At 40.6% G+C, this 15,302-nt stretch overlaps 1 protein-coding gene across 4 annotated transcripts in view; it reads right to left on the bottom strand.

Annotated features, from left to right (window-relative positions):
- unc13bb (unc-13 homolog Bb (C. elegans)) overlaps positions 1 to 15,302 on the bottom strand; it is a 51,453-nt gene that overhangs the window by 28,421 nt on the left and 7,730 nt on the right. For all 4 annotated transcript variants that reach the window (XM_028418015.1, XM_028418017.1, XM_028418016.1 and 1 more), the window contains exons 3-8: positions 11,893 to 11,992; positions 10,219 to 10,336; positions 10,015 to 10,138; positions 8,102 to 8,175; positions 7,873 to 7,930; positions 6,372 to 6,585 (exon numbers count right to left, since the gene is read on the bottom strand). In XM_028418015.1, coding sequence (XP_028273816.1) covers positions 6,372 to 6,585; positions 7,873 to 7,930; positions 8,102 to 8,175; positions 10,015 to 10,138; positions 10,219 to 10,336; positions 11,893 to 11,992 — 688 coding nt within the window. The remainder of the gene's footprint in view (positions 1 to 6,371; positions 6,586 to 7,872; positions 7,931 to 8,101; positions 8,176 to 10,014; positions 10,139 to 10,218; positions 10,337 to 11,892; positions 11,993 to 15,302) is intronic.

Genomic DNA, 15,302 nt, shown 5'->3' with positions numbered 1-15,302 from the left:
AGTTTTCTCCATTCATCCTCTGATACATCATCTACATGTTTTACAGTGACAACAGATGATGAACGCCGTCGTTGGTTGGGTCGGTAGCAGTTAGGAATTAGCTGCTGATTTAAATAAGCAGTTGGAGTAGTGTTTAAGGAAACTGCAACTTTTCGAGCAAGAAATGACTTGATTTCCTGGTTATTCCAATAAGGACTAACGGGGTCTCTGTTATGACATGAAAGGTCAATGACATCATTGTAGTAATTATCATATACATAACTAGGTTGTCTTGGATCCATCCTGACTTTATTTAGTCTGTAAGATGTTAAATCGACACCCTGTTGCCCTTCTGACAAAAAGGAATTTTCAAACATTTGAGAGAACTGCTCAAGATTTAAATTCATGATCTGATTTCCTTTTCTATATGCAGCTGACAAATCTAAGGGTGCATTCAATAGTTGAGAATTACATTGATCTTGCCCAGGAAGCCAAAGCAGCTCATCCTCATTGTAAAGTGGAATTTTAAATCCACAGACTAAAACCATTTCGTTGTGCAGCCAAGCACTTGGAAAACTACCGAGTTTCTGTGCATCACCTGAGGGTTCGCCCTCAGGGGCACATGCATACACATATTCGCCTGCTGCATCTGTAAGCAAGGCATAAATGTACTCATGATCTGTGTAAACAAAGTAGCCACAGTCACCATCGTCTGCAGGCCACCACATTCCTTGCTCTAATAGTGCAAGCCACTGCTGATACCATTCACTGTCTTCCAGGAACAGTGAGTCTTCTGTCTCAGTATTGGCAACAGGAGGACAGTGTGAATCTGTTGGTCTGTTAAAATGAAACTGGCTCTGATGAATCATACCAGATGAATCATCTGTATATAAATGTTGTACACCTGCATTATCCATTCCGTACTGCCAGTTTGCTGAATAAGATAAGCTTGGTGCAGTCTCCTCATAATAACCTTCATGATATGAAACACCATTCAAGCTGTAAGTACTGCCCTCATTAAATGAATTACATGTTCCAAATGTAGTATTATTCTCTTTAGTTGTTAAGTTCAACACACATTCCTCATTAGGTGAATATTCTACATTTCCCAAGTCTTCATAACTGTTCCATAATTGCCTCTTGGGATATGGATCAACACTGAAGTTTTCCTCAAACTGATAGGGTGTAATTTGCTCTTGGTGGCAAACAGCACCTTGCCATGGTGTACTGCTAATTGTCTCATTGAGATTTGATGGGGTGCAGTGAAGAGCAGATGCTTGTATTGATGCACCTTCACAGCTCTGTCTATAACCTTCATCCTCTCCCTGCAAATGACAATTCAGTGATTCATTCTGAAACTGCTGCCATATAGCACTTGCACGGATCCACTGGTTTTCGTCATAAGAGGGACTCATTCCATAAGGGGACAACTGACTTTGGTAAAAGGTTTGACTTGTGTCTCTATACAAAGTGGGACTGCTTCCACTAATATATGGCTGCATGGTCATGGTTGGCAGAGTTGCATGACTCTGTAGAAGGGAATGAATGTTTCCTGTACTATAAGCCATTGGCTTAACTGACTGAAGTGAACCAGAATAGTGTAACTGTGATAAATCACCTGTGCTTATGGAGGAGTAGGTTGCTTGACTCTGAAGTGATCTTGCAAAAGTAGCTGATGTTCGCAAGTCTAAACTCTCCCTATCAATTGACACAGGTGCTCTAATTAAAGCATGTCTGCTAGGTCCTGGACCTAGAGAATCTGGAACAACATTTCGTAAACTCTCTCTTCCAAAGTCTGAAGTTGCACTTTTCAATACACCAGCATGCATCTCTGTGAAGTTCTTTGAGACTGTCTGTTCTGTAATCTGACCTGAAATCTCTGCTTGTTTAGGAGAAGGGTCCTCAGTTATATTTTTGCTAAATAATCCAGATATAAATCCGTGCTGGGCAGTCCGTGGATTCCTCTTGTCTTGCTCTAAATGTTCTTGTGAAAACTGTTGGTTTGCATGTTGTTGCTTTTGCAATGGTGCCTTCATTGTGTGTATATGACTCACATTCTGTTGTGGTGATTGTATTGATGATGTATTGGAGGTTGACTGAATGCCTTCAGAAGGTTTTGTCAGCTTGTTAAACAATCCTGAGAGCACTCCGGATTGATTAACTGTCTCAGATTGTGTTTGACCAGTCTGACTACATGATGCTCTGATTTGTTGTTGAGGCTCATAGATGTTTTCACACTGCTGCTGTTGGTGCTGTGGTTGTGCTACTTTATCTGATGAGGATTTGAATAGCCCAGAAAACAGCCCACCTGCTTCGGTTGTTTTTTGTGTTGAGCTATTTTGTGGTGGATTTTGGTTGGAATTTGGGACAATCTTTGGCCTTGTTTGCTCATAGCTGGATTTACTTTGGGTCATTTCAGGCTGTTGAGATGTTGGTTGGATTTCTGTGTTTATATTGTCTGCTGAAGAAAACTTAAAAAGACCAGACAAGAGTCCACTTTTGTGGGATGGTGGATGTTGAAGTGGAACAGTTTGTTGCCGAGTAAAGCCTGGTTTACTTGTCTCCTGTTGGACACCATGCTGACTTGTGGTTCTGTTCCTGAGAGGTGGACCTCGGTTTGGACCTTGGGTATTCTGTTGATTAAAACCTGGGGGATTATGCTGAATATTGCCATGTTGAGGAACAGTTTGACTGCTTGAAATGCTGTCAGAGGATGTGAATTTAAGAAAGCCAGACAATATCCCTTTCTGCTGTCCTTGCGTTTCATCTGAGGTCTCTTTCTGACCAGAGTAACAACCAGGAATGTTCTTCTGCCTTTCACTTTGAGAAGGTTGGACATTTTGTTGTAAATTTTCTGTTGATGAGAATTTCAACAGTCCTGAGAGAAGGCCCCCAGTCTGTGGTGTTGAAGAATTTTGTTGAGGGGGAGGGTGATGAGGAAACTGTGAGGGATTGTTGCTCTTAGGTGGTTGATTGTTGTTGTGCTGTGGCACACTACCAGACAGGTCACCGGTAGAGCCAAATTTAAGGAGTCCAGACAGCACTCCTCCTTGTTTGGGTTGATTTGAACCCATATGAGAGACATCATCAGTCGAGCTGCCTTTAAACAAACCTGTCAAAAAACCTTGTGATTCAGGCTGATTGGGAATTTGATGCTGCGTTCCATGTGGGGCTGCTGATTTTTTATTTGATGCATGCTGCACATTTGAGCTGGGGGGCACTTTGCTGATGTGAGATTGTTGATTGCTGACAAGATTCTGATTTGAACCAGAGGGAGAGGCAGGGTTAAATATGCTGGAGAACCATCCTTTCTCAGTGTTTTCTTGTGGCACAGCAGTATTCCGAGTTGCTGAGGCAGTTGCTTGCTGAGGATTAGGTGTGTTCACGGAGGCACTAACATCTTCACTGGATGCAAACTTTAAAAAACCAGAAAGCAAGCCTCCCTCTGCTTTAGGATTTTGCTGAGTGGAGATGTTTTCAGAGGACTGGAAAGGTATTTTAAGTATACTACCTGAGGGGTCCTCCACTGGTTTCTCTAGTTTAGGATCTTCTGTGGTTCTAAAAACTGGATAAACAGCCACAGGAGGGGGTCCTTGAGGTGGAATGTGAGCAGTAGGTGCGATTAGTGAACTCAAAGACTTTTTAAAAGGGCTAAAGAATCCAGTATTTGTGGATTGTGTGGATTGTGCTTGGCTAGTTGATCTATCTGGCTGTGGAACAGGCACATTTTCTTGTTTGTGAGTCACTGGATTTTGTCTTCCATATAAATTGTTGTCATAATTTTGTCTCAACTGATTCTCTTGTGATAAGCTTCTTAATTTTTCTGATTTTCTACCTGCTTCTGCTGTCCATTTGTCCTGTACACAGTTTTCAACCCACTTCTCATCCCACTGTGTATGAGAATTTGTGCACTCTGATGCTTGTTTGTATTCAGCAGAGCTCCCATTATCTCCTGCCGAAAACATCTTTAAAGGATTCAATTTACCTAAGACTGAATTTGCTGGAGCACTTTGAGGTTTGGTAACAAACTCTGGTACATGTTCTTTTGTATGTGTTTGGGTCTGACTCCTAATGGGTTTTTTTGATTCTTGATAATGTGCTTGAGTTTTGGCATCACATGATGGCTGAGAAGGCAAAGAATGGAATGATTTTTCAGGAGATGCTTCTACTGGGGATACAACAGCTACAGGAGCTGGGCTATTTGACTTAGGAATAAAGGACAACAGTTTTGTTAGTCCAGATTGAGAAGGTTGTGCAGATGGTGCTGGTGGAGATGAGCCAGGCTGTTTGGGACCTCCTCCAACTTTGTCACTGAGAGAACTAAACAATGAAGTCATGGCATTTTTTACACCAGAGATACTTTGATCAGAAGGAGTGTGCGATTGAGATTCTCTAGGATCCTTTGAGGAACTATTTTGGTCTTCTCCGATAGAATCTGTTCTATAGCTACCCTGAGAAGAAAGCCTAGATTTGCTTGTTTTAGGAAGGGAACCATACTTGCTAATTTCCTCTTCTTTTTCAGCAAGGTATTCAGAAACTGTTTCTACTAGACACTGCAGCTCATCCATGGGGTCTACATATTCATCACTTGGTTCCTCTACAGGAGAAAGCATTGCTTCTGAAACCCATCCTCCACTTTTAGATTTTCCACACTTCTTCTCTCGCAGGCCCTGAGAATTTTCTATGTGGCCTTCACAGGAAAAATACCTGTCATTGTAATGTTTTGCATTCCCTGAGTGAAAATCTTCAGCCATAAAGGCAAAATCATCAATCCCCTCCTCTGCTCTTATGGGGTAGTGTATATCCTGAGGAGACTCAAATTCAAAATCAAACCGTGCCCTCATTCTTGCCTCTTGCTCTTTTTTGTATGCCACGTAATTCTCCAAAGTGTGGTCCAGCTCAGTTTTAGCCCACATCCTTGTTTTGTAGAGAAGCCCATTTTTGTATGGCCTAAGGCATGGTGTCATACGCTCCTCCTCTTCCTGCATCTCTGCTACCTGCCGCAGAAACAGCTCTCCTCTCTTTTCACGAAGAACTGCAAGATCAGAAGGAAAGGTCTCCTCTCTCATTTTGTCTTCCTCTGAACTAAACATCCCTCCTGGATCTGTTATCTTTTTCTTTCGTCGCCGATCAATAGTGTCGTAGCCTTCTGGATAGGTGGCAGGCAGACATCCACTGCGTTTTGTATTTGGATGGATAGGTGTGTGGGATGGCTCAGCGTAGGGTCTTCCCATTTGATAGAGAACACTGTCTTCCTCACCATCTAAGAAGTCACTCAACTGAGGTTTACTCCTCCCTTTGTATTTTTTTTCCCAGTCTTCCACCCCCATGCCAGAATCTACAGGTATAATTCTGACTCTTCCTTTTTGGTTTAAAGATCTAATATAGTTAAAAAATATATATATTTAAATAAGAATGGGAATGGAAAGAGGGACAGGAAAGAAGCAAGCAAAAAGAAAAAAATACAAACAAAAAACACAAGTTAAGCAGAATGAAAAATGGCAAAATTAAGACAGAAATAGTTTCATGCAAATGTATAGAAACACTTATGTTCTTTGGCTAACCTCTGTTAAAAAAGATTAAAAAGAAACAAAAAGACATGCGAATTATTTGTAAGCAATGACTGATGATCAACATAAAGCCAAGCTAAAAAAATACCTTATACATTAGAGTGGCACAAGTTGAAATGTTGAAATGTGAGATGGTGTGTGTCCTCCTATGTTTGCACGTTCAGTGAAATTAGATCTTTGTAACACCCCACAGCAACAGTCATGCTTATCAGCACGTCAACACACAGCCTACATAATGTTCAAATGAAACGGATGCTAAATCACAAGCTTTTGGTGTGAAGATGTCTCTAATCACCAGAGAAAGGCATGTGTCTTCCACTGACCAACATCCTCCAGAGGTTTGACAGATGGATTTCATTTGTGATTGCAAAGGGCTAAAAAAAATTCTGACTACCAGGAACTTTACACAACACAACAGACCTTCAAGACAAAAAGAAACATGAACAATAAGCTTTTCCTGGCTGTAATCCCATTTTTTTTCTGATGTAGAATTATCCGGATAAACTCCCTATCAGTCAACACAGGCAGAATTGTAGCAGTCCCAATGCTGCACATTCTCTCTATGACAAGTGCACAGGATTAAAGTCCATGCACCAAGAACATTTGTCCAATGGAACAAATATAGCCTGTAAACACTAGACTTTAACATAATACATGTATAAAAGAACCCCCCTTAATGTAAATGTATATTATACACAGAGACTTATAGTCACTTCTAACTGACTGTTGCAGTGGGAGAACAGTTTCCCTCACATAAATCTGTGAAACTGTGAGAACCTTTACTTGAAAATGAGTGAAAAACATTTGTACTCCACAGTCTACCTGCTTCCTCTCTGGTCCCTGTAGTCCAGCTCAAAACTGTGGACAGAGTCTGTGCAGCAGTCTGGGTGGTGCTGTGGTCGATGTCCCATGGGATACTGGTGCATGGAGGAGTTGGGTTGAGCTGTTGTGTGGTAACGTGGGGGCAGACTGTTGCTCGTCTCACTGCGGTAGTCACTATCCCTGTCATCCACAGCACTGTCCTGGTCATCCAAAGCTGCATTAGGAAAAGAACACAAGATGAATTATTGATCATTCTTGAAACACTGCAAGAATATAGTAGTTAGCATGTTTCATATGATGGCAAGCCTTTAACCAATCCTTGTTTGTACGAGGAGGATGCATCTTTGTTTGAATTCTTTTATCCCTAAAAAATGAGATAAGCTGATGCAAGGTTCAAGGGTGGTTAGAAATGCAAGCTTCGTGCACTTCTTAAACATTTTTTTTTACTGTGACAATCATATCAAAGCACCCCACAATATATGAAAATAGCTTTACTTTAAATTAACTTTAAATTATTTAGTTGTCTGTATAGTGCAGAGCAGCATGACCTAAACACAAAAGAACACAAGTGTTCCTTTTCAGCTCTACTTCCACTGTATCTATAACATTATAAGCGTCTCTTCTGACATGGCAAACTGTGACACTTTAATTACTTTTGGATATATGCAGAACTGTATTGTGATTTACTATGAAAACCACCAAGGGGGGAAGACCATGCATATGGGCATTGCAATCTAGCATAGCCCTGCAAAATACTAACAGTAATCTATGTTTAGACTTATACATTACTTTGTGGAAAATAACCACACAAGAGATTCAGAGAGGGAGATATAGTGCAGGTTTCTTGAATATTTTATATATGCCAACCATTATTGTAATGATATATAATGTATGTTATTAAACTATTGGATAAAGCTCACTGTAGAACACAAGAAAACACAACAATAAAAGGGATTCAAGGAAAGCAGTAAGGAAGTTAGAATGAAATAATGTGAATAAAATGCATGGAGACTTTATTGATTACATTATACTAGGGGATATGGGACCGAGTGACATGCAGAAGAAACGGAGGGTTGGCCAGGGGGAGAATTTTATCAAAGTGTGTTACATACTTAGTGGGTCGGCCCATCCGAAATAGTTGCCTGGTGAAAGTGCAGACGTTACAAGTGAGAGGTAAGACAGAAGAGGCAGGGTTTGTGCAAACAAACAAAAAAAGAGTCCGTGTGTTGTAACAGTGGGAAAACAGGTGAATCTGTTCAGTAGTTGTCAGAGTGAAAAATGAACTGTTGAGTGAGAAAAGATTTTAGATGCATATGGGCTCAGACGGCCCGAATTTGAAATGAACAGTACTTCATTTTCAACTCTGAGTCAACTATTGCCACATCGTGCAGCAGAGCAACAGGATAAAGGAGGAGAAAATAAGTCAGCCAGAAAGCTAGGAAGGTGGAGATTTGGCTCCATCTAGAGGGCGAAAGGAGTATGAGCAGGCGGGCACACTCACAGCACTGGGAAGCTGCAAACGGCAGTGGGCGACTCTGAACATCATCCTGAAGAGAATACTACAGAAACAGAAGAAAACAGCAGGTATGTCTTTTCGTCATGCTTCATGTATTTCATATTGTTGGCGATTTTGATCATCGACTTTGATAGACAGAGGCTAAAACTGGGATATGAAGGCATGTTTTTATAGACCCTCTCTCATATACAAAGCAGATTAAATGGCATTATACCTCATCGTGGATCCCCATGGTGTTGATGCGTTCCAGCTTGCCTGTCCAATACTGCGCCTCGTCATCTGGGATGTCTAGTGGCAAAACAAAACAAACCTTTTAAGCATCATATTCCAGGATGTCATCATAATACATTTATGTCTGATAAATGTTTAAAAGGCTGCATGGGAATACAGAAATAAAAATAGTTATAACAATACAGAATGTCTGTTTGTTAGAGCGAAATGCAGCTGGGAAAATTTTTTCTGCCTTGTCCCGACTTCCATTAAATATCTATTACCTGAGACATGATTACTGTTCTGTGTGAGACCAGGCACTCTTAATTTTCCCACTTTTAAGGGGGATTTGTGCTGCACAGCAGACGGATGCACATTAAAGGCCACACACACAAAGGCCAGAGCTTCAAAGACACACCGACCCACAGCTTTAATGAACAGCTTTGGTGGCAGAGTCATGACGGGCTCCTGCAACCTTGAAAGGGCTCCTTTTTAAAACACAGAAAAAGTCTCTCTCTCTCCCACTCGACACAGTCACGCAGCTTTAACTTTGATGCCCTTTCATCACAAGGCTTCAGCTGTATATATTACACTATACAGTGCCCAAATAATAATCCTGTAGGGAGAGCAATGGTCAAGGACAGAAAGGGCTTGAAGAGAACAAAGGGCACTTTACCTTGTACTATTGCATGAATTAACTCTTAATTATGAGAGAGACATTTATTTTGAAAATGTTATAATTGTTATTGGTAATTAGTCAGACACATTTTATGCTGCCTGTTAACAAGCTGGCCGACTTGTTTTCACAAATTGTCAAAGCTTATTATGCTCTTTATCTGTTAGATATAAACCGGTAAGTCTGAACATATTAGCACTGATGTACACTGTATGTCAGAGTTATAGGTGTAGTGCTGTCAGAGTGCACCGGTAAGGCACTCTACTAAGTGTGGAATAAAGACTATTGGCATTTTTGCATGGGACAGCTTAAACTGATTCAAATTCTAGCAGTAAAGTCCTATAAATACAGTTGCTGCAGATGTTGTGGGGCATGTGCACAACTGTGTTCCTTAGAAAGTGCTGGTATGATCCTGCTGCTGCAACCGTCTAAACCTTTGAAAACTGATGATGTTATGAGCGCTTCATAAATTTAGACAAACATCTGATTGTGTGATCTGGTTGAGTATGTACCTAAACCTGCCACAAAAAGACTACTGTGCCTGCATATAGGTACAAACAGCATTTGGTTATTTTCTGCCCCTAAGCAGGTGTGGATGTTTCCAGAACAATGACTAAGCGGCTAATGGGTCTCACAGTCATACTATTCTCTTCTTCAAGTAGAAGCATTCTTAATGGTTTCTTAATCCTGTTGGCCACAGTGAAATACCCTAGACAAAGACGAAATGATATTTACTGAACCTTAAGTTAATAAAGAAGAGCCCTCAGTGCCCTCAATTTCTGCAGGACAAGAATTGGTGGAAGAATCCCCAGTGGTACTACAAAATCCTACAGTTTAACGTTTTTGCATTTTATAAGCATTAATTGCTACTTCTTGCAATAAAATAATTTTATGTATGGTATGGTTCAATTTCATATAGGCGAAATGTCTCTTTGTTCATGTGTATGTCATATGATCAATGCCAGCTACAGTATGCTTGCACACCAGGTCACACAGTGTCACCAGTTTTTTTACACAGTGCCGCGGGCTGGATGGTTCTTCCTGTGTAGCCTCAGAAATCGACTGCTGACATTTCAGCTGTAAACACTTGTGGCCTCTGTAACTCAGTGGATCAAGGTTTGATTTGCCCCAAGGTATCCAGGATCACCAATGTACTGTCTGCAGGACATTGGTGTACAGGATTGCAGAACATCTTACATAAACACCCTTTGTGCATTTTAATCGTACAGTTAAAATCTCACCGAACGGCAGCTCGAAGCGGGTATCCAGCAGGACTCGGTGAGGCGTTGGGTTCTTTGTGCCATATATCTCATCTGCTTTCATCAGGACCTCTGCATCCAAGAAAATCCAATCACCCGAGCCCTCCTGCAATCAGATAGTTATATCTATCAATCCATTTTCTTTTTTTTTGTACATAACATGTTTGCCTTGGAGAATATTCAGACCTCCTCTGATTGTTGGACACTCTTTAGAGGGATCCAGGCAGTCCCAACCATAGTGTCCCAGATGAGGCCTTTGTTCCACACCTCAACAATGAGGCCGAGATCCAGCCGGTTGATCTCACTAGGAAAAAAGGCAAATAATTTATTCAAGTATTAAGTAATATCACTTAAAATCATCCATCCTAGAAAATGTTAGTGGATTTAAAAAAAATGACAGTACAGTTAGAAACTTTGCTGCCAGAATGAAAAAAAAACAAGAAAATGTCCAGTTTGACATCCTGTTCATATTCATTGAACCAGACATTTCTACATAATTACTGAACCTACAACAGCGTGCTAACAAAAGCTACTTCCTCTTTTGTTGTGTATGAGCTGTCATAATTCATTCCAGCCTTGTTTTGTCATACAACACAGTATTCAAAGGGCTCAAAAACAGCTTGATGACAGCAATAAAATGGCATATCAATTCTGAAAGGAGCAGTGTGACAAGGGCATTTGCATATTCTCATCTGTGGCAGTTTACAACTATCGACAGGCCAGACAAAAGGAAGATGAGAGAAAAGATAATCAAAGAGAGCAGATAACTGAGAGAAGAGCAGCGCTGAGTAGCCAGGGTGTCCAGGTGCAGAGATAAAGGCTTCCCAAATCATCTGCTCATACAAAAATGGCACTGAATGAACACAGGCACCAAAAGGTGGATCATTTTAACAAACTCCTGTTGTTTATGTTGCTATTTTTGTAGATTCCATCTGTCAGATTTGTCAAATTTAATTTCATAATCATCATTCATGCTTTTTAAAGAGCATACTATGTAAGCAGTAGCAGTATAAAAGATTTCCACATCACTTAATGCAATTCAGAAATGCATTAAGCTTAATTATGGGCCCATTCTATTCTAGAGCAAATAGAGCAATTTCAGGGCACATTTCCTAAAGAAACAAGGCTTTAATATATATAGTAGGAACAGATCGGCATGAAATTTAACAACAAAATATAACATTTTCAAAAATATTTTAAGGAACCCGTCAGTTATTTATATCAAAAACATATTAACAGGTTTTGAGCCGTTTACAGTACCATTGTAAATTATATATATATAAAAATCTAAATGCTTCAGCTCTAAGCTGACCACTAAGATTAGAAACAGCCAGCCTAGATTTTGTTTCCAGGATGAGCAGTATCCCCCTACCAGAAATTGTAAAGTTTAGTTATTAACACTAAATCTAGCTACAAATTTGTAATTGATTTTCCTTGAGCCACATCATTGTAACAGGTGGAGGTGAGCATTGGCTGGAAATGCTGATGAAAGACCATGTTTTATGTTAAATTACACTTCATCATTAATGGACAGTAGAAGGATGAAGGTCTGGAAAAACAAACACTGTCGCAATGAACGAGTTCACAAAAGACAAACAATGACACACATGCAACAACATGTTGGCTCTCTTGTCACCATAGATACCTTTCAAAGGGAAAGAGAAATGGGCCAATTAAACCAACGGATTACAAAGAGGAAATGAACAACAGCTGTGGAAGAAAGGAGTTTCTTAGAAAGACTTCCACAGGTAAAGTCAATTTAAATAATTTGGCCTTCTTTGAACAGGTTAGACATCACAATATGGATATGTTGTTGGGTCACAAGATACACCAAATGTCTGTAAGTGAGCAATAACTTACAACATGAAATCTTGTTCCCAGCAGGGCTGGTCCCCACGCACGGTGATCGTTGTGCTTTTAACATTCTGCACCTTCAGCGTCACATAGGTGTTGAACTTATCTGAAACACAGGAGAAGGGAGACTACACTCAGGACATATTAAAATCCACATAAATGAGTCAGTGAGTGGAAGAGATGATATTCACAGCAGAAATATTGGCAGTAACCAGGACACTTCTACAGCAGCTTTATAGAGAATAAGACATTAAGAGTGCCAGTGAGAGTGAAAGCAGATAAGACTCCTCCCTCCCATCCATGTCAAGCCAAGCCAGGCCAGCAAACTGACCCTGTTAATCTCCAGTGAGAGCAGATACAACTACAGGATCCAACTGCCTGATACGTCTCTCCTGCACTTGTATTTAACCTTCTCATATTTGCCCCATAGTGTGTAACAAAGGGAGCTGATGATGTAATTTATTGGAAGTCTCTCTTAACCTGTGAGGATTACAGAAAAGGTCTCTGTCAGCACCGATACCATCAATACAGGAATTTATATAATTTAGCCAGTTCAAAGGTGTCATTGAATTTTTCTGTTTGCGACTACCACTGCAAACCATGTGATTTTCAAGTGAATCTGACAGGTGGCCATTTTTTTTTTATAGAGCAACCACTGGCTGTTGAAACTGTCAGCGGAGACATGAATTCAAGGGCCTGTCTGTCAGCGTGATACTACTTTCACACCCAGTGATCTCCGTCAGCCTCCTCGCAGCCAGTTGTGCCGGACAGTGGAGTCACAACTGTCTGCACCAGCTGTCATCGTTGGAGGGGTGAGAGGTGGTGGTGGCAGTGGAAAGGGATTAGAAGGCCCATGTCACAACCACCAGCTTTTCATTTGCTGCAGTAGGATAAGGGAGATACAACACGTGCCAGCTGATGTGCTTAGTTTTTGCCTGAGAAGTCAACAGTGCAGCAAAACTGAAGTCCTTCCTACAAACACACCATTCAAGAGCATGTTTCATTTTCCCTGTAGGGGCCACTCAGCACACACTAGCTAGCACTACCATCCTCTTTTAGACTATGGGAAACAAAAGCAAGGAATCAGCTGTTCGTTTGTAGACTGATCACCTGACCACACTAAACAAAGATTTCCCTTGGTCACCCCAGCAACATACTGAAACATTTACCCTGCACATAGCTTTTCACATAGCAGCCAGATAAGTAAACTCACACACACACACACAATGAGACCGTAAAGAGTTGACACAGGACAACATTTGAACGACATGCAACACAAATCAGAAACCTGAAAGTACACAGAAAAAAACCCTGCTATGACCCCTGAAAGTGCGATCAATCCCACAATCACCATGATTGACAAGACACAAACCTTGTTAGTGTAGCAACAAAACACAGACAATATTACAAAGGAGCCTGGGGGATGCTCAAGCCTTTCCCTAATTAGATAGGCTATGCCTTGTGCCACACTTGGGCCAGCTCCCATGAATAGCAGAGATGAGATAAGGGAAGAGGATGTATGGATTAGATAAGAGCCACTTAGTGGATGTGGGCCCTTTATAGCAGACGCTGATGGCTATATGCCTGATACAATCTGCACCGTTAAGGAAGAAGCACTCTGTAAAAACACAAAATATGCATCGGCACACAAATGCCAACCCTTTACTGGATTTGTAAGGCTAATACCAATATTGCTATTTGAGGAAAATCAAAATCCAATGGGTCAATATTCCATTAAAAATACAGACACAATAAAAAACTATAGCTTGGTGCTGATGAACTAGCCTTTATTAGCTTGGTGAGGTTTAAGGATAATAACTGAAGTATGCAGGCTGATGATGAGAAGATGGAGTAGAGCGAAAACAACCTGATTTTCCACCTTTAAAAAGTACTGCTTAGCAATTAATCCAGCACCTAGTGCCTAAGTTCAAGTTAATGAGTTTAGAGGAGATTGGTGCTAAACCGTAGGATGTGTTGTCACTAATACTGTTGTCCGTGTAAATGATTTTGTCTCATGAGGCTGTAGTATGTTTGTATGTGGGTTCATAAAACCAAAACAAAACAAAAAAAACTTTTGTAAGATTTCTCCATCCTCTAGCTTGGTCACTCTTTCTTTGGTCTCTCATATGTTCCTTGCATTGTTGGCCATGTGTGACATATTACTGGGAAACTGAAATGGGATGATATACACGACCCCTGCCTGTGAACCACCCACTCACTGTGATCTCAGTCAAATGTCTTCATTCGTTATTGATTGAAGATGAGTTTTTTTCAGTAAATTAGTCAGGAAAACGCATGCAGTTGGAAGGTTGACATTTCAAATTCAGACCACTCATTAATGTTGCATGCAACCGAAGACATAAATCTATTGGAAGACTTTCCCTACCAATGCTGTGAGATTGCTTCTACAACACAGACTTCTTAACTGAATACAACATGTACAATAAAACTTGGAGGCTTGGTCTTGTAGAAAAAAAATAAATACAATTTCACTGTCAGGCTAAACACACCCACAAATCCAGCAATGCAGAGTCATTATCCAGCCCCGGTTTCCTGTGGTAATCGGTTGAAAACATGACAGCTGGCCGCTGGCCCATCCAAGGTCACCTTCAGTTCAGCTCCACAAAACTTAAATACAAGGCCTAAAACTATCCAGCTGCAGGTGTGGTGAAAACACAATGGAAACACCCGTCCTGGACCAGCCTTATGTAAACTCTGATGTCTCTTCCACGCACTTCTTCCTATGCAGGCCAGGCTAATCATGAGGAAAGAGAAGTGATAAATAATATGCTCAGCAAATAAACCTGAATAAACAGATCTAACCAAGCCTGTTCCTTCCTGCACGGAAGAGTGGGAAAAAGGGTGATAAAATGGACATAAAGTGCAAACATCTGACCTCATAATGCCACTACAGCAAGTTAAAGGAAGTTAAAGAGCTGTACAGCAGAATATATAGCTCAAGTTATATTGAGTGTGTGTGTGTGAGTTCTGAGCAGATGTAGCATCTAAGTTTGGAAAATTAGATATTATCTCAAAGACATTAAATTTGAAAGCTACTACTGGAGTTGTGATATACTGACTTTACATATGCACAACAGAAACATCATATATATCTTATTTTGTCATCTTTTAATAACAGTTTGTCAGAACATATTTATAAAGTGTAATATAATATACTGAAGAAGTCACTGCTGCCCACACACTAAGCTGAAAGCGAAATTACAGCGTGCAATTACTATGTCCTGTCATTTCAACACACTGTATACTGTATACTGTGACTGGCCTGAAAATGTTTTTTAAGCTTCTATCACACAGAGATTCTACCCTAGCTGTTCTGAAACTAGCCGATTTGCTTCTTCGATCACAGCTGCTGGCTCAGAGGCACAACAAAATGTGCCTATTCCCTGCCTTTCACA

Source organism: Parambassis ranga, chromosome 12 (assembly GCF_900634625.1).
Source record: "Parambassis ranga chromosome 12, fParRan2.1, whole genome shotgun sequence".
Classification (NCBI taxonomy): Eukaryota; Metazoa; Chordata; class Actinopteri; family Ambassidae; genus Parambassis; species Parambassis ranga.
This window is presented reverse-complemented; position numbering and strand designations above follow the sequence as displayed.